Source organism: Telopea speciosissima, chromosome 10 (assembly GCF_018873765.1).
Source record: "Telopea speciosissima isolate NSW1024214 ecotype Mountain lineage chromosome 10, Tspe_v1, whole genome shotgun sequence".
Taxonomy (NCBI): Eukaryota; Viridiplantae; Streptophyta; class Magnoliopsida; order Proteales; family Proteaceae; genus Telopea; species Telopea speciosissima.
In genome coordinates, this window is record NC_057925.1 from 34768071 (window position 1) to 34794579 (window position 26509).

At 38.5% G+C, this 26509-nt stretch overlaps 1 protein-coding gene, 1 non-coding gene and 1 pseudogene across 2 annotated transcripts; 2 read left to right on the forward strand and 1 right to left on the reverse strand.

The window, feature by feature from the left end:
- Positions 1 to 2236: 2236 nt before the first annotated feature.
- TRNAS-GCU lies at positions 2237 to 2308 on the forward strand. The gene has a single exon. It is a non-coding gene; the product is annotated as a tRNA-Ser (tRNA).
- An 8177-nt stretch (positions 2309 to 10485) lies between these two features.
- On the reverse strand, positions 10486 to 15380 carry LOC122643059 (pentatricopeptide repeat-containing protein At1g63400-like). The gene is made up of 3 exons (XM_043836694.1): positions 12000 to 15380; positions 11253 to 11364; positions 10486 to 11131 (listed from the first exon to the last, which is right to left on the reverse strand). Exon 1 carries the CDS (start codon positions 15200 to 15202, stop codon positions 12209 to 12211), a length of 2994 nt encoding a protein of 997 aa, XP_043692629.1. The 5' UTR covers positions 15203 to 15380; the 3' UTR covers positions 10486 to 11131; positions 11253 to 11364; positions 12000 to 12208.
- A 4705-nt stretch (positions 15381 to 20085) lies between these two features.
- Positions 20086 to 20753, forward strand: LOC122643498 (annotated as a pseudogene).
- Positions 20754 to 26509: the final 5756 nt, after the last annotated feature.

The following is a 26509-nucleotide window of genomic DNA, read 5'->3' on the forward strand; positions in this document are numbered from 1 at the left end:
GGCTCTCAATCCTTGAACACATGGTCAAAGATCGTTAGGGCCAAAGCCTAAACGCTTGACCATTCTCAATGGGTAGACATTTAAGGCAAAATCATTGTCAACCTAGACTTATGGGACTCTATTCCCAATGCAATCCATTGTAATGTGCAAACCTTGGTGTGACTAGATACTTCAGCAAGGAGGTCTTTGTCAATAAACATGATTACCTTCACAACATACAAAGCTCCTACTATATTAGCCAACTAAGTTGGCCCAGTGGTAAGAGGGACATGCACTTTCGCCAAAGCATTTAGAACAGTGTCCCAATGAGCCAGTGAGGTGTCAATAACCCCCAAATTGATATACTAGCCTGAGTTTTCTTGAGTTGCTTCAACACTTCATTCTCAGGCTCAGGCTTGGTGATGGTAGCACCTTTATCCTTGTCTTGCCAACTCGGCAGGGCTGTCCACACCATAGTTGTCATGGCGATCTACATGGATCCAAACAAAACAAAATAGAGAAAACAGTTGTACTAATAAAAAAAGGTGAAGACTAGATGGGAGAAGAGGGATGGGGAAAGAGATGAGAAATGACAAAGGAAAATGACAAATGGAAGATCGGAAATAAATAGAAAGATGAAAGATAGTAAGAGGAAAAAGGCACAGCCCAACACGACAAGATAATCTCAGCTAAATGGGGTCTGCGACATGGATCCTTGCCTTCCAATAGGCTCTGTCCGAGGTCATACTTAGGACCAGGCCTAGACTATACAAGTCATTCCTCATCACTTCTCCTATAGTTATTTTAGGTCTGCCCCTAGCTCTTTTACTTCCTTAAATCAGAATCATATCACTCCTCCTTACTGGGGCGTCCCTAGGTCTCCATTAAATATGACCATACCACCTTAAACGACTCTCTCGGAGCTTGTCATTGATCAGGGCAACTCCCAAGTCCGCTCTTATATGTTCATTCCGTACTTTATCTTTCCTTGTTTTTCCACACATCCCTCGTAACATCCTCATCTGCTACACAAACTTATCAATATGACACTTCTTAACTACCCAGCATTCTGCCTCATACGTCATGGCCGGACGAACAACAGTCTTATAGAACTTTCCTTTAAGCTTTAGAAGAATACGTCGATCACACAGTACTCCTTACGCACCTCTCCACTTCATCCATCCCACTTTAATTCTCTGTGAAACATCACCCTCTATGTCACCTTCTTTATTTATGATTGACCCTAGATATCTAAAATAGTCACTTTACGGTATCTCTTTTTCCTCAATTTGCACCACATCAGTATCCATCAAAGTGTGACTAAAATTAGAAATCATATACTTTGTCTTCGTTCTACTAATCTTAAATCCTCTTGTTTCCAAGGTTGACCTACAAAGCTCTAACTTGGAGTTAATCATTTCTTTTGTCTCATCCACCAAAATGATATCATCAGCGAAGAGCATACACCAAGGGACCTCATCTTGAATGCTCTTGGTTATATCGTCTATGATAAGCGCAAAAAGGTAAGGACTTAAGGCTGAACCCTAATGTAGTCCAATCGTAATTTGGAATTCCTTGCCCTAACCTCCCATAAATCTCACACTAGTCATCACGCCGCTCTAACTTGGAGTTAATCCTTTCTTTTGTCTCTACCACCAAAACGATATCATCAGGGAAGAGCATACACCAAGGGACCTCGTCTTGAATGTTCTTGGTTATATCGTCTATATAAGTGCAAAAAGATAAGGACTTAAGGCTGAACCCTGATGTAGTCCAATCGTAATTGGGAATTCCTTGCCCTGACCTCCCACAAATCTCACACTAGTCACCACACCCTCATACATATCTTTAATGACATCCACATATTTACTTGACACCTCCCTCTTCACTAGAACACGTTGGATAAGATCTCTTAGGGACTCGGTCATAGGCTTTTTCCAGGTTGATAAAGACCACATGGTAAATGATATAATTTTGCTAAATTGTTAGTAATAACGTAAATGACAAAATCAACAAATAATGAACAAAGTAAAAGATATAAAGACGCACATTTATAATAAATAAATAACTAAAAAGCATAATAACATGTAATTAAAAAGCATAATTATAAAGCATGTAAATGTTTATGTAATATACTATTCTTACCTCTATGATGCCAACACGAGATCCTCCAAGTCATCCACGATATTTCAATTTTCAACCCCCTATCAATCAATACATACAGTATAAGTAAGTCACCCTTTAATGATCCTGTTGTTCCTCAGTAGCTCAGTGGTAGAGTAGTCGGCTGCTAACCAACAGGTCATAGGTTCAAATCCTAAGTGGGGAGATTTCTTTCCAAAAACTCTAAATGAAAAACATAAAAAGCAAACCAAAATGCTAAACTTCAATAATCTTTAAAATTTTAAAATATATCATCAAGAGTCAAGTAAAATATCAACTATCAAAACGATGATAAAATCCAAATATAAATTTTTCTTGTTGAAGCATTATCATCAACCAAATGGTCCAAATCAGAATCTAGTTGTTATTGCTGCCCCATAAAATTAGCTGGCCTCTGACCAAAGTCATCATCAACATCTTCATCATCGTTCACATCCTCTTCAAATTCTCCTTCATCTAATTACTCTTTAACAATGCCCCTCCCTCTACAACGACGTGTATAGCATATATTGGCAGCACATGTTGATGCTTGAGCCTCCTTGATAGATTATGCCTCCCAACCGATGTAGATGCCCCAACTGCTCTATCAACATCTCCCCATGTGAGATCATCTCCAAGATGGACTAAATCTCACTCACTATTCCAATCCAACTCATCAAGTAATGATGGATCATAATTGCCTTTCTTGGAACCTTGAATGAAGACGGCAATTATATTGAACATACACTATACCATTCGAGCGTAAATGTTCTAGTCTATTCCTCTTCTTGGTATGAATCTGAATCCATAATCAAAATAATATTTAAGTCAAGAACTCTATGATTCCATAAAACTATGCAACCAAGAAACATTGAAACAATAAAACTAAAAACTAATATTTAAAAAATAAATGTATAAACTACAAAAATTCGTACTTACAAACTCAAATTTGCTCCAGAAGCAGAGCAACAAAGGCCTAGTATATGCATTGCAACCGCCTGAAGTGCAGGGGCCAAACTTCCATGTGTTTCCCACTAAGAAACTATAAAATATAAATTACAGTTTATAGAAAAATCAGATACACATATTGCTCATACAAACAACTCAACAGTATCAACAGTATAAACAGTAAATAACTAAATACTTGTCAAAAAATTTAAAAAAAATACTTACGAGGATTAAATGTTGTCCGATGTCTAACTGCCACATGCCTCGAAAAACTACCTTCACATTTTTTGTACGTATCAGCCTCACACAATACCTTGTCTTGCAAAGCTTCGTCAAGCAGCATTGTTGTAATCACTTCAACAAAAACATTTTGGAATTCGAACATTTCGTCACGAGATACCGTCCCATCAGCAATGTACTCAAAATACTTTCCAGCATTGAGGTAAAATGCTGCATATAATGGTCGCTCTATCTGACACTCCAAACGCCTATCAACATTTGTTATCACTTTCTCCTATAGCCTTTCTATGTTCCCAAATAATGTAGAGCTAGCATTCAACAACCTAACTCCAGACTGGATCACAAATATAACCCAAAACTGTCACTACTCTCACACTTAATAACAGCATATGAACTTGTACCAAACAGCAGGTAACAATGGTTTAAAATCACCCTTATATCCCCAGCTAATGGAACCAATAAACAGCAGCTAATAAACACCTATCGCATGACAGAAATAGGGCCCCAAAACTTGAGAATTAACTGCTTTCAAGAAACACAGCAACAGTGAATGAAAGGGGATGAGATTAGCATCAAACAGCAGCCTTTGTTTATGGAATAAACTCTCAAAATCTCAGGACAAAGTGATGGCCCAATCCTGAGATCTCACACTACTTGAATTAAGGTTTAATAGAGAGATTTATGGTACTGACCAAACCAGAATTCAGAACACCTTCAAATCACCATCGAGTTGGGGTCCTTAGATGGGGAATGGAATCTCCAAAGATCAGTCCCAGCAGTTCAAGGACTGATGAGATCGACAGCCTTAGAGGTTTCAACAGGAAACCCTCAAGAATAGGAGCCACAGGTGATTGAATACCTCCTTCAATCAGCAATAATATTCAGCAGCAACTTGGAATATGTATAGAGACTTCAGTGTGCAAATCAGCAGCTTCAACAGGACTTCGATTGATCTCAGATGGACAGAAAATAGAACCCACAATAGAGGTACCGATTGGAGAAGAGAAAGGGGAAGAAGGGGGAAAGCTATCTCAGCCAAGGGTATCTCACCCAGAGGTCTCTCACCTCACTGCCTCTCACAGATTCTCATTGTACACTCCAAATAAATTCTTCATCCATAAAATCGTGGGTTGAGCAGTGAGGCTCTTACAAATATATAGAGCTTATCAACAATAACAGAAAATAGAAAGAAAACTGAGAGGTCTCTCACCTCACTGCCTCTCACAGTTTCTCATTGTACACTCCAAATAAATTCTTCATCCATAAAATCGTGGGTTGAGCAGTGAGGCTCTTACAAATATGTAGAGCTAATCAACAATAACAGAAAATAGAAAGAAAACTGAGAAAAAAATCCAACGCATGGTATGGGATATCTTGTACAATAAGTAGTTAATCAAACAAAAGAAAAAAAAAAAAAAAAAAAGTTAAATCTAAGTAACTGAAATAGCAACTAAATAAATTAAAGGATTGCAGATAGAAGTCTCCCCCCCCCCCCCCACAAACGCAAGTCAAAAAGTAGGTTCCTTAATGGGGCCCAAACCTGGCCCCTCAATTGGGCCTAGTATTAAAACTTAAGTGGCTGAAACTGTTGGACTCGATGGGCTTCTTGGCTGGCACCTTGGGGTCTAAAAGTTTGCTGTCTCATGTGGCCTAAGGGCAGGAACCTTTTCTTCTTCTCCCACCTTCGATCTACATCACCAAATTCTGTTTTCTTCTCTTTTTTGCCACTTCCAATGCCATATAAATTCAGGCATAACAGGCTTCTCATCAACATCTACTAACCTCGAGACAAAATAATTGATTGTGATACTCTAAGGCAATCTGGCATTCCATTCCAGAATGTGGCAGTAAGCACCATATCAGTCACTTTCTTCCCTACCTCTGTCACAGACAACTTAGAATTCTTCCAATCATCATAGACAAACAATTGCTTCAAGGCATCCTTATGCTTTAACAAACTTTAGAGTGTCAGGATTGAAGTGGAAAATCTTGTTACTCCAGCCCTCACTAGGTCCCTCCCATTTGTTCTGGTCCTCATAGCTTTAAGAAGGCGAGTGTTCCAATAGATAAAGCTTGTTCTTCTTCTTGCCTTTACTATTACACCCCTATATGCTCTTAAATTGTTCTATACTTCTTAATTACAAAATATTTCAGTTTCAACCAAAACTGGGCATGACTTAGTAGGAATGTAGGGTTTCAACCAAATCACCATTTTGGCCGAAATTTCGGTTTTGGTATCAAACAATGCATATAAAAGCATTATTTCAAGCGCAATGGGTTGACATTTCGACCCATTTAGTAAGTTTCAAGTGGCTTCACGTGTTAGAGGGAAAAACTCTAAAAAACCCCAGATTTGGTATTTTTGACCTCATTACCTACATTTCTTGGTGGGACAAAGTGTTGAAGACTACTATAATGCATCTAGAACGAAAATTTGCCACATTCGAGCAAGATTTGTGTAAGATTCAAACTTAGAGGTATACCCTTTTTCCCCAAAGGTTCTGAGCCTTCCCGGAATTCTATGTGCTATTGACATAAAGTTGGAGGAACAGTTTCATAAGGGTGTTTTAACCTTAGTTGTACACTTGTACTTGTAAGTTGTAACACTTTAGCATTGTGTAATATAAATGGTTTTTATTCATTCTTAATGCATATTTAGTTGTTTTTATTGATTTTTGTGTGCTCCAAAACTAATAGGTAGAATAGGCTATATTTGAGAAAGTACGCAGTAGGTACGGTGTACACTGCCAACATAGAGTACAAAACCAAACAGCCATTTTGGGTGTGTTTTCTTACAATCTAAAGGTTACAATGTGTTTAGAAATGCTTAATTAGGGTTTCCTTAAAGTTTCGGGCCAAAATAAGGCCATTTGACCACCAATATGGCCAAACAAAATGATTGACCGAAACATGTAGAGTTTCGGTCGAAACCCGAAATATTTTGATTGGTCAAAACAGAAATGTCAAACCTTGCCCTCCAATGCCTTGGATCGCCTAAACGCCATGACAACTATGGGTTGTCAGAATGCAACAAGAGCAAACTTCATACATGGATCTTCAGTAGTTGCATCTTATTCATTATTAATTCCTTCAACTATTTTTCTTTTTAAATTGCTTTTCTGCCCTCTTTGGCTGTCCGACCCAGTCTATCTCTTGCCCTGCTCACCCCATCTCCGCCCATCTCATATTAGTAGAGGGCAGGCCTCAGCACAAAAAGTGGCTCTGCTCACCCCATCTCCGCCCATCAACTCCTGCCCTATAGTCTCTGTATTTATCATGCTCCTCCTGAAAAGTGGCTTTGTTCCTCACCTGTGCCCGCCAAAAATCCCTAGCCTCTGCCTCTATCTGCATATCATCAAGCACATACACAAGTTCATTGTCATCATCACTGTCAGCATCCCCCTGTCCTGGCTGGGTCGCTAGAACTGCCTCCTCAAATTCCACCCTCACCTTCTTTTCCGCCTTCCTCTGATGTCCTTCGCCCTCATGTGTTCAGTTATGGCCCTAAAAAGCTCCACAAAAACCAGAGGGCATGTGGTCACATCTTTAGCATTCCCAGCCAAATGTTGTTTGTCTTATGGCCCCCCTCCCATGATCTTCTTACCACAATAATTTCACTGTGTTTTTCTCTCGTCACCTCCAATTGGTTGTCCATGTGATGCAGTTGCCTTAGCCTGGCTGGACCGGCATGACCCACTTTGGAAGCCCAAACCAAGGACTGGTCCTAAACCGGTTTTCTGGTCTAGCCAGGGCTGGTAGTTTAGTTTAGGATGCAATATTTGTTTTATTTCTTGGGTAGATTACGTAGGAGCTTAGTTGGTAGTTTCATTTTCTTAGATATGTCTTATTTTGGTAGTTTCCCTTTTGGTTAGTTTCTATTTTATATAAGGATATTTTCCTTTAAATTGATGTACTACGATAGAAGAGCCAGATTTGAGATTTGATTAATTGAAGTTATTTGTGAAGCTCAGTGAGAGCGTGTGTGTGACATAGTCCGAAATCTCGCGAGATCTCGCCGAGATTCTCAGTTTTCCAATTTCCCGAGTCGAGATGGCCTACGAAACTTAAAATGTCAATATCTCTCCGAGATCTCTTTGACATAGGAAAATGCCCATCTAGGTCCTTTATATGAGTGCCAGATCTCGAGATCTTGCTGGAAATTCTTGGTATACAGACACCTATCTAAGCCAGAAACCAAGACAGAGAAGACAGACACTTATTTATGCCTAATATCATTTAAGTAAATGTTTTTGTATTTCATTTACTTAAGATATTATTCATAAATAAGCAAATAATCCAGTAAAAATAGTTAAAAAATAAAATTTCAAAAGGAAAAAAAAGTCAACCCCCCAGTTCAAGAACAAAAACTGGATTTTCGACGATAGGTGTAATTTTCAACTTTCTAATGCTGGGGTTTTTCTCAAATCTAAAAATTTCATAAATCTTATTATGGTAAAACATTGCTGAAAACCAAAAGTGCGGTAAAATATTCATTTGTTTTGATGTCCAAAAAGTTATTTTCATTCAGAGCGATTTTGACAGCATTCGCACATACCGAATTAAATTTGACCTGTACATAACTCTTTCAATATAAATCAGATTTTAGCAATCTTGGACTTGTTGGAAAGCTATGTTTTGAAAGCTTTCCAACAAGTCCAAGATTGCTTAAATCTGATTTATATTGAAGGAGTTACTTACCGGTCAAACTTAATTCGGTGTGCGCAAATGCTGTCAAAATCACTCAGAATGAAAATATATTTTTGAACATCAAAACAAATGAATATTTTACCGCACTTTTGGTTTTTAGCAATGTTTTACCATATTAGGATTTATGGAATTTTTAGATTTGAGAAAACCCCAGCATTAGAAAGTTGAAAATTGTACCTATCGCCGAAAATCTAGTCTTTGCTCTTGAACTGGGGGGTTGACTTTTTTTCCTTTTAGAATTTTATTTTTTAACTATTTTTATGGGATTCAAATAGGGGGTATTTGCTTACTTATGAATAATATCTTAAGTAAATGTTTTGTACAAAACATTTATTTAAATGAAATTAGGCATAAATAAGACTGTTTGTCCTGTGTCTGTCCTGGTTTCTAGAATAAGTAAGTGTCTGTCCTGCTTTCTCACTAACTGAAACTCCTATTTGGACTTTGTTTATGCAAAATCTAATAATGCTATTGTGTTTAAATGGCCTAAAATAGGCTGTATACCGATTTTCACACCCAAAAGAGGTCTAAAACCCACCGAGATGGGTTTCCGAGTCGGAAAAAAAAAAATGCACAAACTCGCTGAGATCTCGGTGAGATCTGGGCCCAACTCGGTTTTTTGCTGGGCTGAGATGGCTTCATGACCCGAGTTTTCGAACCTTGCTTCTAATTCTTCTACTGTTCCCTCTATGAAGCCCACCATAGTAGACCACCCTCCCTGGTTCTGCATTACCATGCCTCCATGCTATGTCTCCCCTGTCGCTATCTCCTCCCTAGGCAGCCATTATCTCACCACCGTACTGTTGCATGAAGAAAACAAGTCATTATTAACGGAGGCACATGAACTCAAACCACTAAAACAACAATGTAGCTAATTATTTTTCCCCTAACCCTTATATTTTTCTCTTAATTCAAAAAATCATAATTTTTTCAAAAACAATATTGGCTGATACAACAAAAGCAAATATGGTACAACATAATAAACCTTATATGCGCTTCAAAACATGTACTTTCATAATTATTCTTTATTTTCAAACCAAAAAAAAATTCTCTATTTTTTAAAAATTTAATAATATTTTTCATAATTTTAAAATTAAAAAATATATATATTTACCAGCCAAAAAAAAATTTGACTCCATTAGAAGGTAGATCGGCCAACGTTGTCTACCATATATAAAATTGAGCCCCATCCAGTTGATATTAACCCTAATTTTTTCACATTTTTATTGTAAGAAAATCTATTTTTGAAACTAGAAAAATAAAAATATTATATTTAGGGGGCAGTTTTCATACATGGCTGTGTAAGCCGTGCATGTGAGAGGGTGGAAGTTTCGAGACATCAAATATGGGTGGGGGGTTTATGACTTTTCCAACTCTTTGTGAGAGGGGACACAACCATTGCATACTTACACGGCCATGTATGAAATCTTTGGCCTTATATATATATAGTTTGAAAGTCGGAGCCTATTCTATTTCAGTAGAGCAATTCCAAAGTGAACATCCCTTCCTTTTCAAGTTGTTGCAGTAAATTTAGATCATTCACCAGCAGAAGGGGAGGACAGAATTTCATTGTTCAAACCACTGATGCTACTCTGGCTCGGAAGGACTTTCTTCTTTGTTGCTTAGCCCCAACGACAAACGAACCTACTGGCGGGTACTTATCATATTTTATGCAAAAAATCATTTTTGGGAAAAGTTCATTACCTAAAACTGTTGAATGTCGCCGAATTTTCACCAATATGCAGCAACTGATCTCTTTGGAGTGATAAGGCAACCCCCAACAGTGTATTCCAGCAGTTTGATGAGGTGAAGTAGCAAAACTCCGAGCAAAAGATGTGTTTTCTTCTTTTCCGAGGTGAAAGAACCGAAAAAGATGGACTCGTGAAACCATGTTAAGTAAAGGTAAAGTGTTGTTTCGCCGAAATGACATGACACAAAGGAGAAATTTCAGCGACTCCGAAATTGGTACAATTCACTGATTTGCCATGTGTTACGTCTGGAACTGTAAGAACTTGAACATGTAGGAGCATTCCATGTTTGTTAACACTGTGAACATATCTCTCCGTGGCACCTGTGCTAAGTACTCTATGGTTTGGGTCTTTAGCAGGTATATTGATAGAAATCAATCGTTTAAAAACCTAAATTGGATGACCTTTAATAATCCCTAATATTTTTCACTGAAAAACAAAGCATAGAAACAAAAACAACAGTGTAATAACCAAACAGAACAGCAGCCTCTTATGCTAGTATAGCCTAGATATGTTATGTAAAGTTCAGAATCAAGCAAACATAGAGGAGGAAGTTTGACCTGACTAACAGTAGCACAGTCATAAGCATCATTCTCAATACAACACGGCATCAACTGAAACCAAATTCATTATAAAGGCAACCAACCTCCGAAAAGAAGTCCAAACAGAGAGAAAGAATTTTAATATATATATATATATATTTATCAGTTTTTTAAAGTTTGGAAGACAGAGAAATAAATAGTTACTCAAATCCTAGTCCTGAAGTAAAAGAGCCAGTGAAACAGGGAAAAGGGAAAGATAATAAAACAGGGCAGCTTGAGGCCAGTTGATGAAGACGTTTGCCAGTATACATATATATATATATGCAGAAGAGACGGTGAAATGTGGGGAGAGAGAGAGAGAAATTACCATCATGTCTGTAACATTTAAAGTAACATGCTCATTTGGACAGTGCCCATTGCAGCAATTTTGAAGAGAACTTCTCAACCCAGATTCCATCAAACGAAAAAGGATAGGAAATTCATGAGGCATTCTCCTTCTTTAACCCATTCGTCATCAATTTATCCAAGTGCTTCAAGTATTGAAATATAAATGCTTCATTTGTAAAGGAGACAACTCACTTTAACTCATTATATCTTTTCAATGATTGTTGTACCGTACCAAAATCTTCATCAGACGTTAAGTGGCCTTTTATAGATGAAATCAATGATGAAGCACTAATCATTCAACTTTTCCATCATGCTTTGGAAAGATGTAAGATGTAATTCTCATCTTCAGAATTAAACCATCCAACATATAGGCACAAGTTTACCCTGAATGACAGTAGCATGCCCACAATCATCACAATCAATACATCACTGCATTAACTAAAGGCAAATTATCTAAAAAATGCAATCCAACTTACAAAAGTTATCCAAAAGCAAGAAAATATTTCTAAAAAGAAAAAATGAGGGAAAAGAAAAGGCAAAGTCTATCTGTTCGGCCCACCTAGAGAGGTTTATCTGATTGGCCACTATATCTGCCAAATGGTATGTCAGATGGGATGCAAATTTTGAGGATTGGTAGACCCCAAGGTCCTTTGCTCACATCAAATTTCAGCCTGATCAGAATTGGCAAGGTGGCAAAATAGAGCTTTGAAAATCCATTACTATCAAGAGGTTGCACAACAGAACATGGACTACAAAGAGGGAGCATTCCAATACATGGGGCCATGGGGGTTTATATGATCGAATTTGACATGAAATTTCCACATCATTCTGCCACATGGCATAACTAGGCGGACCACCCAGACAAACATTACACTCTACACTGGGGGCAATTTTCTGAAAGGAAGGCAGCTTTTTCTTTTATTTTGGAAGTGAACAAAGTAGAATAATTACTTTACGGGAAAAATGTTCTCTGTGAAGGGGGCACAGGCCACGCCCAGACACAGTGGGGGGCAAAATGACATCCCCGCCTCCCATGAAAAGTGGAAATCCCACCCTCTGAAATGCCAGTGCGCATGCTCTCATTGGCTACCGTGCACGCGTGATCCCTGCGCTCCCCCACAGAGAATGCTTCCCCTTTATTTATAGATCTGGTGTTGTGGAGCCAGTAAAATAGGAAATTGGAGAGGGTAATGAAAAAACGGCAGCTTGAGGGCCAGTTAATGAAGCCAGTTTGGCAGTATGTGCATCTTTTTCTTTTTAATTGATATTCTCACTACTCAGAGAGCGAGAGAGAGAGGGTTATTACCATCATGTCTATAAAATTGAAAGTGATATGCTCACTTGGATGGTGCTTCTTGCGGCAACTTTTAAGGAAACTTCTCAATCCCAGCTTCTACCTAAAGGAAAAAAAGAATAGAAAACTCAAGACATATTCTCCTTTAAACAATTAATCCATCAAATTATCTAAGTGCTTCAGATATTGAAAAATACTTGCTTCATTATGTAAACTTACTTTCACTCAATGGATCTTTCAGATGATTGCTTTACTGTATCAAATTCTTCACCAAAAATTAAGCGGCCCTTGACAGATGAAATCAATGATGAAACACTTGTAACATCTCCATAATGCTTTGGGAAAAATGTAAGGAGTGATTCCTTTAGTTCTTGATGCTTTTCAACCTTTGACAGAAAATCAACTATAATAGAAACAGTACATTTATCAGGTGGAACATCTCTTTCTGCCATCTTCTGGAGAAATTTCATTGCTTTGTGGATCTCATTGATTCGACAAAACCCATGGACCATGGTATTAAATGTAACTGTATTTGGCAGGTAGCCCTTTTCTTCCATTTCTGCAAACAATCTTGTAGCCTCTACGAGCAGCTCCCTCCTACAAAGGCCATTGATCATTGTGTTGTAGGTTACAATATCTGGTACCATTTCATTGAATAGTGTTTGTGCAGCTTCAACTTTACCAGCTTCCCAAAGTCCATCTAGTAACGTATTGTATACACTTGTTGTGGGCTTCAGGCCCTTGTTGTTCATTTCCTGAATGAACCTCAAAGCCTCATCTATTCTCTTAGTCTTGCAATACCCAGTAATTAACACATGGTAAGTGACAAAATCTGGCACAAGACCATTAGCCAGCATAAGATGAAATAGTTTTAAGGCATCATCCACTTGGCCTGCCGAAGAATATCCATCCATTAATGTATTATATGACATCATATCAGGCTTCTCACCTATATAAGTCATTTGAACAAAGAATGCATGTGCTTCTCCAACCTTTCCCTCTTTGCAAAGAGCATCCATCAATATGTTGAATGTTGTAACATTCGGGCAAATTCTTCGAACCATCATTTCTGAAAGACATTTAGAGACTTCTTCCCAATGGCATGAAATGCAATAGGCATGAATTACATGGTTATAAGTGAGGACATCTGGTGAAATTCCTCTATCAACCATGTCATTAAAAAATTCCCTGGCTTCCTTATACAAACCTGAACTGCAAAGTCCATGAATCATTGAATTGTAAGTGATTACATTTGGAGAAATCCCTCGATTCACCATCTCACTCAAGAGATTACGTGCAGCCTCAACCCTACCAGACTGGCACAATCCACCAAGCAGAGTACTGTAGGTAACAACTGTAGCTTTCAGTCCTTTTGAGGGCATTTCCCTAAAAATCTTTACAGCCTTGTCTATTCTTCTATTCTTGCAATACCCATTTATCAATGTAGTATAGCTGATAAGATCATGAGTAAGCCCTCTTGCCAACATGGAATCAAAGAGCATTATGGCATCATCTATTTCACCAGCCGAAAAACATCCATCTATCAATATATGGTATGTAACTCTATCAGGTTCATTGCTTCTTTGGATCATCATTTCTAACAGCCTGTGTGCTTCTTTAGTCTTCCTTTCCTCACAAAGTCCAGTCATTAATATGTTAAATGTCAGGACATCAGGAAGGATTTCTTGATTAAGCATTTCGCCCAAAACTCTACTTGCTTCTTGCAACTGTCCCAAATTGCAGTAACCATGTATGAGAGAACTATAAGTGACAACATTTGGAAAAATTCCTCTTTTCACCATGTCATACAGCAACTCTTTAGCTTCCTTCATAAAACCCAGATCACAAAGACCATGAACTAAGGAATTATAAGAGACAACATCTGGAGAAATTCCTTTATCTACCATCTCATTGAATAGAGCCTGTGCTGCCTCAACTCTACCAACTTCAAAAAATCCATGCATTAGAGTGGTGTAATGGATAGTAGTGGGCTCCAATCCCTTGTGAAGCATTTTCTCAAACAACTTCACAGCCTCATCTATTCTCCCACTACAGCAAAACCCATTAATTAATGCATTATAGCTGACAACATCCAACTCAAAATCCTTAGTCACCAAGGAATCAAAGAGCTTGACAGCAATATCTACCTTGCCTACTGAGCAATACCCACCCATCAAGGTGTTATATGACTCCTTATTGGGGTTTTCCCCTTTTCGAATCATCACAAACAACAGTCCATGCGCTTCTCGGACCATCCCTTCCTTGCAGAGAGCATGCATCAATATGTTATATGTTATCACATTAGGTCGAATGCGTTGATACATCATTCGATAGAAAAATCTTGTGGCCTCTTTATGATGGCCTGATAAGCATAACCCATGAATGAGAGAACTGTAAGTAGTGACATCCGGTGAAATACTCTTGTGGGTCATTTCTTGTAACACCCCCAGTGCCACATTCACTGATCCATCTTTCGATAGACGGTCAATAACCATGTTGTAGGCGATCACATTTGGTTTGCAACCAAGCTGCTCCATTTCCCTAAGTAACCCAAGAGCCATAGCAGTCTTTCCGGATCGGCAAAACCCATTAATGACAAATCCATATGTAATCACATCAGGTGGGCAACCCAATTCTCTCATCTTCTCAAGCAATATACTTGCGTCAACTATCCTGTCACCACTACAGAGACCCTTAATCAAGGAAGTAAAAATTACAGTGTCGGGATCATAACCCCGTTTCAGCCTACATCCGAAAACTGCAAAACCCATATCAACAAAATTCAAATGGCAATAGCAGTGAAGCAGAACAGTGAGTGTGTACTTATCCGGCGTGATTCCGATCGAAAGCATCTTCCTATACAGAGAAACCACAGTAGAGTACCGCTTATTACTGTAAATTGCTCTTAAAACAAGACTAAACGTATAAATCGACGGCGTTGGCCGTAACTCAACCATTTGATTAAACAAACCCAATGCGTCTTCATAACAGACATAATTTGACTGACACAAATCAGTCACAAAAGCTTCAAACTCGATGACCTGATCACGACAATCAGAGTTAGACTTCTGTACAATTTCAGAATCAAGTATATTCACTCCAGCTAAATCCTCATAAAAAGAATGAACAGAGCGTATAGAGAGAATACTCGTTCTGGCAGGACGGTGGAAGCAACACAATGAAGAGAGGGAAGAAACTGCAGCTCTCAACACCATTTCATCGGCAAAACACGAGGGTTTTCGTGATTCTTCAGTAACTCCTCTTCTCTGTAAAAGAATCCTTTCAACTGCTACAAGCTTTTCGTGGATTCCGAATATTAGGAAGAGGGTTTCACTGCAATTATAATTACAACAGCAGCGCACCTCGAATCTGCTTTACCGGAGGGTTTGAGAGTTGAGATTGAACTCATGTCGCCGGCTCGCCGCCACGCCATGAATCATGAATGGCATTTTTATTTTGTTTTATTCTTTTTCAATTCAATATTTTTATTTGATTCCTTGTTGAGGTGGGGGAGCGTGGCTCCTGTGCGCATGGGTTCAGTGGAAGGCTGGGAGTGCGGCCGGTATTTCCGAATTTCATGGGGTAGAGTGGTCATTTCATCCTAATATGTTTTGACGCAGTGTGCACACTTAGGGCCCGTTTGGTAACACTTCTGTTCCAGAACAGGTGTTTTTTACCCTTATCATTTTTTTCTGTTTCTTTGCGAAAAATATGTTTTTGGATGATAAAATAGTGTTTGTTAAACTTGTTCCAGAAATATTTTTAGAACAGAAAAACAACACAAATCCGTTTGGTAAAAGATGTTTCGAAAAACAACACAAATCCGTTTGGTAAAATCTGTTATGAAACATCTTTTATCGAACTAATAAATTATTACAAAAATGTCATTACTTGACTAAACTTACTTAAAATTAAAAATCTAAGAATACATCCACCATATGACAATATCCGGAGGTGCATTACATACAACAATTTAAAACTTAAAAAAAAAAAACATCATTTTTAAAACTAGAAAATATTCCAAAAAATCTTTAAAAAGTATTTCTAATTTATTACAAAATCACATGAATTGCATCAATCTTCTTTCTCGTTTAACTCCAACTTCTTCATAGCACTAAGAACGTCTTTCAAGCTCTTCATATTTTCCTCTGTCCCTTTAATTCTACCTTCAAGATATCCTGTCATATAATATGATGCAGGGAAAGAAACCATAGATGTTGATGCTTCTGAACATGGTGACATAGGAGGAGTATGTTGTATGGAAGAGCTGAGCGTTGTCTCATCTATCCATGCGAACATACCACACCCACGGTTGTTAGGCTGTTGAAAAATTAAACATGATTAACATAGTTGAATATATATGTAAGTAGAATAACGAAGTTTACTTATCAAGGATAAAACATTACCCCATCCGATTTAGGACAACATCAAAACGATCGTCCATTATTTGAAATTGTTTTCGCAGTTCGAACCTTACATTGACCTTCTCCACATTTACAAAATGTTAATTGGTCAACCCACATGAAAAAATCACAACGCCTTGGACATTTGAAAAAGTCCCTTCCCAAATTTTTCCCTTGTTTTGTTTCATAAACAACACAATTGTTACTGCATATTTCACATTTTGCTAATGCGTGTGATGGCACTTTAGAAGTCATCTGTATATAATTGTATCATGTTAAAACAAACTATATAAAGTTAAAGATAAATATAGCATATTGAATTGATAAAATAAACTCCCAAATTAATATTGAAATGAAATATAAACTTCCATGATTAAGACAAAATAAAAATAAAAAATTATAACATTCATCGAAAGTATTGTTAAACTTCCTATTACATAAGACAATCATCCATCTACCAACTCTGACATTCCAACTTTCCTTGCCAGTACATTGGCAATTCGAATCCTAGTTTCATTAATCTCTCTAGCCCAGTTATGCTGACTTGTCTGTGATACTGGAGGAACATAGTCTTGATGAGGGGGGTTAAGTTCATCAGGATCTACTTCTGCTAGGTCATTGCCTAGTCTTATAAATTCTTCATCTTTAAAATGCTCATCTCTGATGAAGTTATGCAGTCCACAACATGTATCCACAATGTAAGCTTTGTCTTGCAAGGAGTAACCATTCATTTGTCTTAACAACTTGAATTTGTTCTTCAAAACTCCAAATGTACATTCAATGACATTCCTAAGAGTTGAATGCCTATAATTGAATAATTCCTTTGCTATTCTTAGTCTTCTCCTATACCCCTTGTAGTCTGGTAGACGGTACGTCTCACCTCTAAATAGGGTTAGATATCCGATTTAACTTGCATACCCGGAATCGACAACATAATACTTCCCTACAAGTAGAAGTATTTATATTATTACACAATATACACAAATGTATTATGTATGACTGAAATGGTTCCTAAAAAATACCTGGATGTGGATGAGGAAAATTTAAATCTGGATTGCTCCTTGCTGCTTCAAAGACTCTGCAATCATTTGCACTTCCTTCCCATCCCATATATACAAATGTGAATTGCATGTCAAAACTACATACACACATCACATTTTGTGTAGTGATCCCCTTTCGATTTCTATATCGGATTTGATCTTTCTGTGGGATTATCGCATGAATATGAGTACCATCTATGGCACCAATGCAATCCTAAGACAGAAGCAAAATAAAAAAGTGAAAGAAAAAATTACATATCAATATAAGAAGCAATGTCTGGAATTTGAGCATATATGTATTATCCAAGTTTACCTTAAAATACGGATAGTATTTGGGATTGTGTTCAATCTCTTTGGGTACTCGATTAAAATTTGGTGGTCTGATCTTCTCCTTAGCCAACCTCCGCATTACAACCAATACATTTTGAAAAATACTACTAATTGTTTGTCCCGAATGTTGGAACTTATTCTGTACATCCCTATTGCTCGCACATTTACCAACAATCCAAAGGAACATTGCAATTTGTTCATCAACACGTATATAACGAGTGTCCTCTAACCAACCCCTATGAGTCACCCATGAACATAAGTTTTCAAAAACATGTATCTCCATCCTAAATTCCTTATAACATATGGTTGGGTGCCCATTCAACATCTCATTCACCAACATAGAACCTTGGTATATACTAGTTCTACAAGGTTCCCTATCACGAACCAACATACTCAATAGTGGAATTGCATGAAAAAGTAAAACATCTTCATCCCTGGATAAATCATCTAAAATGTCTAAAAATATTGACATAACTGCAACAAAAATAAATAAATATAAAATTGAGAGACATTAAAACATAATAGTCAATATCATACCACATACAAGGTAAATATAGTAAAACTTAAATAATCTAACAATCAAACATAAATTCAAGCACGAAAACAAACACACTTGTTCAAATAGTATCAAATAAAACATCCGATGCAAAGCTAAGGGGACTACTTTAAACCATCAAGTATCCAAGCCCTTTTTTCAAGTTTAGCTGTAATAAAGATCTCCCTCCATACTGGATCAACACACATACGATCAATAGCCTTCACATATTGGTCCTTAAGAACATCATCAATGTTGTCCAGTATAGCTTGACAAGCACTAGCACTATATTCTGATGTAGCACGAGCACCTCGAATTGGAGATGTGGCAGAAGTACTCGTCGCCTTCTCCATTTTCCAATTCATATACCTACTAAGTTGGTTCAATGAAATTATTGCATCTCCAGTCATACTCTTTTTCCTACAGGATGACGGTGTACTATCGCGGGCTCTTTTGTTCGAGTTCTCATTTTTCTCAAAACCATCTATATCATCATGGAATCTCTCAGTGGGGGGAGGTGTATATACTCTATCTATATTATCTTCATTACCCTCTGTCATGTCAATAATAGGTTCGGTGCTGCACGATCCTATATTCCCCCGTGCATTTGAGTCTCCAAAGATGATACACAACCCTGGCCAATAGGATAATCCATTTTTCTTAAATTTAGACCATGTTGGATTTGCCTGAAAAGTAAATATATATATAGATATATAAGATTAATTACATAACAAATTAATCTTAATTAATAATATAGATGATTACTTATATCTAAAATTTTCCTAAATAAAGTCTATATATGTTTACCTGTATTGCTCTATCCCAGACTAATTCATCATCAACTGTGGCTGTCCTTATCATGGAATTCCAACCAAAACCCGTTGTATCTAGTAGCTTCTTGAAGTTACTGTATTCTGTCCGCAGCTTGTAAATCTTGTTACACAATTGTTCCTTTGAAATGGAATGTCCCAGATAATTCTCTATATGGGTTTTAATGTCATTCCAACCAGTTTTGTTGAATGTACTAGCAGTTTTATTCCCGCATTTCACATTATCAATCATGAATTCAATGAAAATTTTTAACTCAACTTGTGTTCACTTGACATTGTCAATGCTACTACTAGCCATATGTCCTGTATATAACAAATGTCCACTTTGTATTCTTCATATGAGCACTATCATAACAAATTAAAGCCCCAAACATAACCCCATCTTAAATTGTCTTGTTAGAGGGGTCCCATTGCAATATTACTAAGCATGCTTATCATAGACATTTATCGCAAGAAACAAGAATGGGAGACATAAAAAATATAAAATAAAATAAAAAAAACCCATGAAAAAAAAAACTATTGCTTTGATTCCCTACAAGGCTATAATCGATGGGGTGATCTAATGGTTGAAAAACTCAGCTAGATCTAGCTCTTTCGTAAATTCTTATCTTGATATAATTTTGCAACCTGGTTTCATTATGAGAATCCAGAATTCCTATGAATGATGCATGAACTATGAGATGCCTTCTAGCTGTATGGTTAAATGCGTGAAAGTTGAAGATGGAAAAAAAGGAGGGGGGGGATGGAAAGGGTGGATACTTCATTTGAATACAAGGTATGTTCCTATTTTATTGTTTGTATATAAAATTAAGCTAGAATCTCCTTCCATGCTTAGCAAAGTAGTGTCAGAATTTCATTTTGCTCATGTTGTTTGTTATAAACAATGCATTAAAACTTTTTGAGGAACTCTATTCTCAAGTTGTATTTGCCACTGTCTGTATTTAATCTCTTTTATTCTTCTATTCAGGTGGGAACAAGGGGCTCGATAAGGTGGTGTGGGACATAGTTGATCGTAAAGAAGAGAAAAACCCATCAACAATGAAGCTTGAAATGGAAGTTGTGCCCAAGAACAAGGCTACTCCAATTAACTTAGTCAGCATACCTACTGCAATTTGGCTGGTCACAGCTCTGGGAATGTTCTTGAGCATGTGGTTCAGATTTGGGCAAATCACATTACCCCTGTTGATGAGAACACAATCCCCACAGGTGAAATCATTCCTGTTAAAGGTACCCCCTTTGATTTCACAACAAAAAAGAAGATTGGTGTCTCGATCCATGAGGTTGCTGGCTTGGGTTATGATCACAATTATGTGCTCGACTGTGGTGAAGAGAAATCAGGCTTGAAACATGCTGCTAAAGTGAAAGATTCCTCACGCTCAAGGGTTCTGAACTTTTGGACTGATGCCCTTGGTGTGCAGTTTTATATTGGGAACTATGTTAATGGTGTTGTTGGTAAAAGTGGAGCAGTTTATGGAAAGCACTCAGGGCTTTGTTTGGAGACGCAGGGATTCCCTAATGCTATTAACCAACCAAACTTTCCATCTGTTGTTATTCAACCAACTGAGAAGTACAAACACACCATGTTGTTTGAGTTCTCAGTGGAGTAAACAGTCATCTTCGAAGAGGTACATAGGTGCACAAATTCTGTCTTTTTCTTTTTTCAAGTTTCTTTTTTGAAGTCCAGCTCTCATTCTAAATGTTGAGTTAAAACAGTAAATAATTTAAGGACAAAGCTTCCAGCCATGAAATTAAACACTTCCATGAAGTAAATAATATGAGTTCTTCACATGAAAGGACAAAGCTTATGGTCGCATCCTCGTATAGTTAATGAGAAACAGAACTAGAACCTAACCAGAACCTATATGCTACTAGGTCTACAAGTTTGATTGCAAAATACATATCCAGAAACATCTTAAATTTGAATCTACAATGGGAGAGTAATTTCATTGACAACCACAGATACACCAACATAAACCAGCAACTAGGTTTTACAATTCAAAGAGGTGGTACAAAAACAAGAAAATAATTTATTCCAAATGGATCACAGAGAGGGCTTTTACCTGTGCAGCTTGGATCGGTGTGTGGGAGGTCAGAAATTGTGAACTCGAGCTTCAATCATTGGGGAAGAGCCTTTGAAAGTCCTGGTTTTTTTGGGTTTTCTGCAAAAATCAGAGTATAATCTATAAACCCAACTGCGATCACATCTCTATCTTTTATTTACCCCCAAAAAAAAATCCAACAAACAACCATTTCAATCTGAAACTTATATAAAAAATAAATAAAAATCTGGGATTAGGGAAAAGACGGAGAGAGATCAGAAAGAGATATAAGGGGAAGAGATGGAGCGAGATCAGAAGAGGAGCTTACCGAGATGGAGAGAGATCAGAAAGAGATATAGAGGGGAGAGAATCAGAAAGAGCTTACCGAAGGACTCGGTTGGAGAAGATGGTGCTAGAGTCGAGAACATGGTGCTAGAGTCTCGGGAGATCGTGGAGATGAGAGCAGTCTCGTGGAGTTTATTTAACAAAAAAATCTAAGAAGAAGAAGAAGCTGAGCAAAGGAAGGAGGAGGAGAACATCACAGACGAAGAAGACGCAGTTGAGTAGAGGAAGAAGGAGAAGAATATCACAGACGAAGAAGAAGAACCTGATAAGCAGAGGAAGAAGGAGAAGATGTTGCACAGAGCAAGAAGAAGAAGATACAGGTAGAGGAGAAGAAGAAGAAGATGATTTACCTAAAAGTAGCAGAGGGAGGCGATGTCGCAGAAGAGTGGAGGAGCCCTTCAGATCTTCACAAATGGAGAGTGGGTATCTCGCTGGTGTCCAAGTTTATTGGGCACACATTTGCAAAAAAGTACCTTTTGTTTCAATTGAGGTGTTTCAAAAGTGAAAAAACAAGGGTTTCCTTGTTTCCACATTTGCTATTTTTTCTATTTTTTTTGCCCGGTTCGTTTCACTAGCATAAAAAACACAAACCAGTGTTACCAAACGGTAGATTCCATTTTTGTGTGCCCGTAGAACAGAAAAATACCAAAAACATGTTTTTGAAGTGTTACCAAACGGGCCCTTATAGGTGGGGTTTCAAAACGCGGAATCGTTAGAGCAGATTCTTACCTGAGATTCCGATTTAGATCGATCAATTTGAGGAATACTCCAATGATTTCTGTGTATTTTCAAGAATCGGCCAAAAAAAATCTTTAGGAATCGACATAGATAACCATCAATTTCGATCTAAATCGGGCAATTCACCAATTCAATTCCTGATTCCCGAAACCCTGCCTGATTTGGGAATTGATTGATATACACCAATTGCTTTTATTTTCATCCAACCGTAAAAACATGGGCAGTGGCTTCTTTTTATCCTCTCAAGTGTTTGGCGAACTGTTGAATGCTTAAGTGAGGTGCACTGGGTAATGCACTACACTTTAGAGGATAAAAAATCCCTAATTTCTCTCAAGTTAGAGCCATCTTAGTTTTGCAGAAGAGTGACGTTCCATAGTAATTGAAATTTCTTAATCGATTAGATTTTTTTAACTGAATGGTGTGCTTTTTTTATTCATAGTTGTTCGGAAGAAAAAAAAATCCTCTTCAATTCCCCAATGGACAAGGGTGTCAAAATCAAACCGAGATCATTTATCGAAATCGAACCAAGTCACTTACACCAAAACCATAAAAACCGTTAGTAAATTGTTCGATTTTGGTTTAAAACTTGAGACTGTTTAGTTCAAATGGTTAAACCGAACTGAACCGAATCATTTAAACAGTTGATAAACTGTTTAAACCGAAACTAATAATTAACCATTAGTGTCTTTAGAGAATTGGTTGCTGGTTAATTTGAAAACAAAGAAAGTCAAACATGGATTGGTAGAAGTGTTTATTTGAAATTTGTAATAAAATAATTGGGTTGGATTCATTCAAATACATTAGTATAACAGTATTTTTGCACAAAGAAAAGTGCTCGAGGGAGTTCCTCAAGCACTACAACCTTAAAACTAGAATCAGCTTAGAAACGATTATGGAAAATGAAGATCACTCTTGAAGGTTTCTTGATTTCTCTATTGATTGAATACTGGAATCGCTTTACATGGGCGCAAGGGCCCTTATTTATACAAGTTTCTCTCCTCAGTCCTCTTTCTCAGATCTTCTTGATTTGCCAGATGGCTTTCCTTCTTTGAAAGGCGGTCCCCTTGTGCTCGTATTAGGAAACCCTTCAAAAGGGCGATCCTCTCCTAGTATCCCGAGATCTGGAATCTTCTCGCACGTGGATTGCGGTTACCAGTCACCATCCACATGGGTGCTCTAAACAGATCTTGCTAATGTGTCTAGACCAGTATGACCGTCTCGCTAATGGTCTGATTTATTCTGGACGAGGACCGGTTGCTTGGAGTCCAAGCCACTCCACGTGTCATCCTCGGATCGGGTAGATAAAGTATGGTGTATCATTTGCCCCTACTCCCTTTGTCCTAAATGAGGCATTGGGAGGTGTAGCGGTGTTCTGGTCTATATGTTCGGTTATCAGCGACCTTTGCTCACTATAGGCCTTCGGCGATGGTCGGTTTTCATTTACGCTTGTCGATGCTTGGCAAACTAATCATCGATTATGTGTGGAAATTACTTCCTTTCTGAGTCGTATTTCTTCTGCTGATGATCTTACCCTTGGGTAAGGAGTGGGAGTTTCCAAAATTGTGCCGCCATTTGCTGGTGTCTGCACGTGGGTCCAAAATATCTTCCAGATTTCACGTCTTTTAAGGGAAGTTGAAAAGACATCATAAAGTTCAAATTTGAACATCTTGCCCTCCCGGTGTTTCCTTGTCAACGAAGCTTCCCTTACGTGCTAAACACGTGTTTCTCTCCTTTTTTCCCTGCATCTTGATCATTCAATTAAATTCATTGGGTTGATCAGAAGCCTCCATTCTTTTCCCAAGGGTTTAAAGGATTTTAACTTCCTGGGGCTTCTCTTCTCCATCATTTTCAAGTTCTTGAGCCCGAAAATCTCTGATTCTCTACCTTCATTTCATTCCTTGAAGCTTCCCTGTTCTACATTTTTCTCTAACTACACTTCTCTTACTCAAATAAGTTCTCTTTTCTTTACTTTTGCAATTGATTTATTTTCTCAAAAGATGTCAAGCTCTAAAAGAACTCCAATTTCCAAGTCTAATCAGGATGCAACTTCTTTGTTCAAAGAATCTGAGAGGCTGTACTATGGCCAAGATGTTAGGAAAATCACCGCGGCTCCTCCTAGGGTGTCTGGGGAGGTTACTGTAGTTCCTGAGGTATCTACCTCAGTTCATCTGAGTAAGTCTGGTGTTTCCGTCGGTACCTTTGGCCATAACCCTTCGAAAAAACCTTCTGCTCCCCTAAGGAAAAAAATTCACCATATTCGCCAACCCCAACTCAACCCTACCATAGGAAAAGGTGTGGACGAGATCCCTTGGGTACTAAATGTGTCTGATGTCGTGGAGATATGAGAAATCTACTCGATTCTAGAGTCCGTTGATCTTAGGGCCGCCTCTCCTGAAGACAGGTTGAGTACCGAGCATCCTGATGAGGTTAGCCTCATCTCGGATACCTTTGAGGATGGCTTCCTTTTTCTCCTTCCTAAATTTATTTCTTGTCTTCTTAAACATTACAGAGTTGCCCCAAGCCAGTTACTCCCAAACTATTGGAGATGTGTTGGAGCCTTCATCCTTCAATGTACTTGGTTAGGTAGACGTCGCTCTCCTACATTGTTCATTAGGTGTTTTCTGCTGAATTCTCTCAGTGGCCATCCTGTGTGGTACTACCTTCGTCAGCGCGACCCCTCCATCTTTATCATGAGCAAAATTCTTTCCTCCATCCATGCCTGGAAACAAAGGTTCTTTTGGGCTTCATGCGCGGGACACAAATTCCCTAATACATGGGTTTCTCTAAACACCTCTACTCGGAACAAGATCCCAATTCTTGATGACGAGGATCTAATAACCTTGGAGATGATAATCAATTCTCCGAGGCCTATGGAACTGGCCGACATTGACGCCCTAGACATGTCTGAGTTAGAGGAGGGGTGAGCCCCCTGGATTTTCTCTCTCCCCCTCCCCCCTTTTTTTATGGTGTGCTAATTCCTTCTTCCTTGTTTGATGTGTAATATGATTTGGCCTCCATTGCCACATTCATGGAGACAGAGAATCTCCAAGTTACCGGGGACATGTTTACCTCCCCTCTGCCTTTGGAGAAGAAGAAGAAGAGGAAGGAAGTTCCAACCGAGCAGAAGAAGGATCCTTCGAGGAAGGAGCCTAAGAAGAATGTTTCTCTCTCAACTTCTGAAGGCCACAAGGGTCAGGGTCAGCAATCGAGTCAGATGAAGGCACTCCCATCCTCCAACCATGTTGTTCGGGATGAGGCTTCTCTCATAGTCCTTAGTGGTGCTCCTTTGCTTAAGGGCACTGATAAGAATAAGGGCAAGGATAAAGTATCTTTGGACATGTTTGTCCCCGAGTGGTCGGTATGAGTCAAATAGAAAGTGATTGGTGATGCCAAGGCTACTGAACAGATAGCGTTGTTTTGCATTCCTCCAGCTGATCGGGATGCCCTCTCTGATATGGGTGATGAAGTGTTGGAGAGTACTGCCCTTGCACAGGCTTATGAGGTAACACTCTCCTCCTTTGGAGATCTCAGTGCTCTCGACTTATGTTTGCTAACTTTTTCTTGTCCTAGGCTTTGCCTTTCTCCTCTGGGTTTGTGCATCAAAAGTGGAGGATCACCTCCGTGTACAGCCAGGTGGACAGGGATTGCAAGGATCTAAAGTGAACCTGTGATGACAAAAATCAGCAGATCCATACTCTTGCCGATGACGTTAAATCGCTAACAGAAGAAAAAATGATTGTGGAGAAGGCCTATGCGGCAGCGGATAAAGGTCGTACTGATGCCCAGAAATGTATTGACATCCTCACCCTGTCCAACAAAATGCTAAGGAGGAGTTGAATAAGAAGACCCAGATGGTGGAGAGCCAGAAAATGAAAATTGCCAACTTGAAGTCCAGGTTGGAGAAAGCCAAGAATTCGGCCAAGGTAGCTGGGGCTAAGGGATTGAAAGCCTATCTTTGTTCGGAGGAGAACACCAAGGAGCATATGAAGACTTCTTCCAAGGTTTTTCTGCAGGTGGCACACTCCATCTGGAAGTAGGTGAAAGAGAAAAAGCCTGATTTTGACTTCACGAGCGTGAAGGAGGTGGAGCATATGCTTGGAAGGCTAAAGGTTGGTGCTTTCTTTCCTCCCTCGACAAAGGGAGAGTTGGTAATTCTAGTACCACGTGTCTCCTCGAGCACCGCTTATGTGGAGAGCTCTGATGCTGCTGGGCCCACTTCTATAGTGGAGGCTAAAAAGATTGTTGCAGAGGGTACTGAGCAC

Coding starts and splice junctions, on each gene's coding strand:
- LOC122643059 (XM_043836694.1), bottom strand. CDS start 15,202: ATGGTGTTGAGAGCTGCAGTTTCTTCCCTCTCTTCATTGTGTTGCTTC.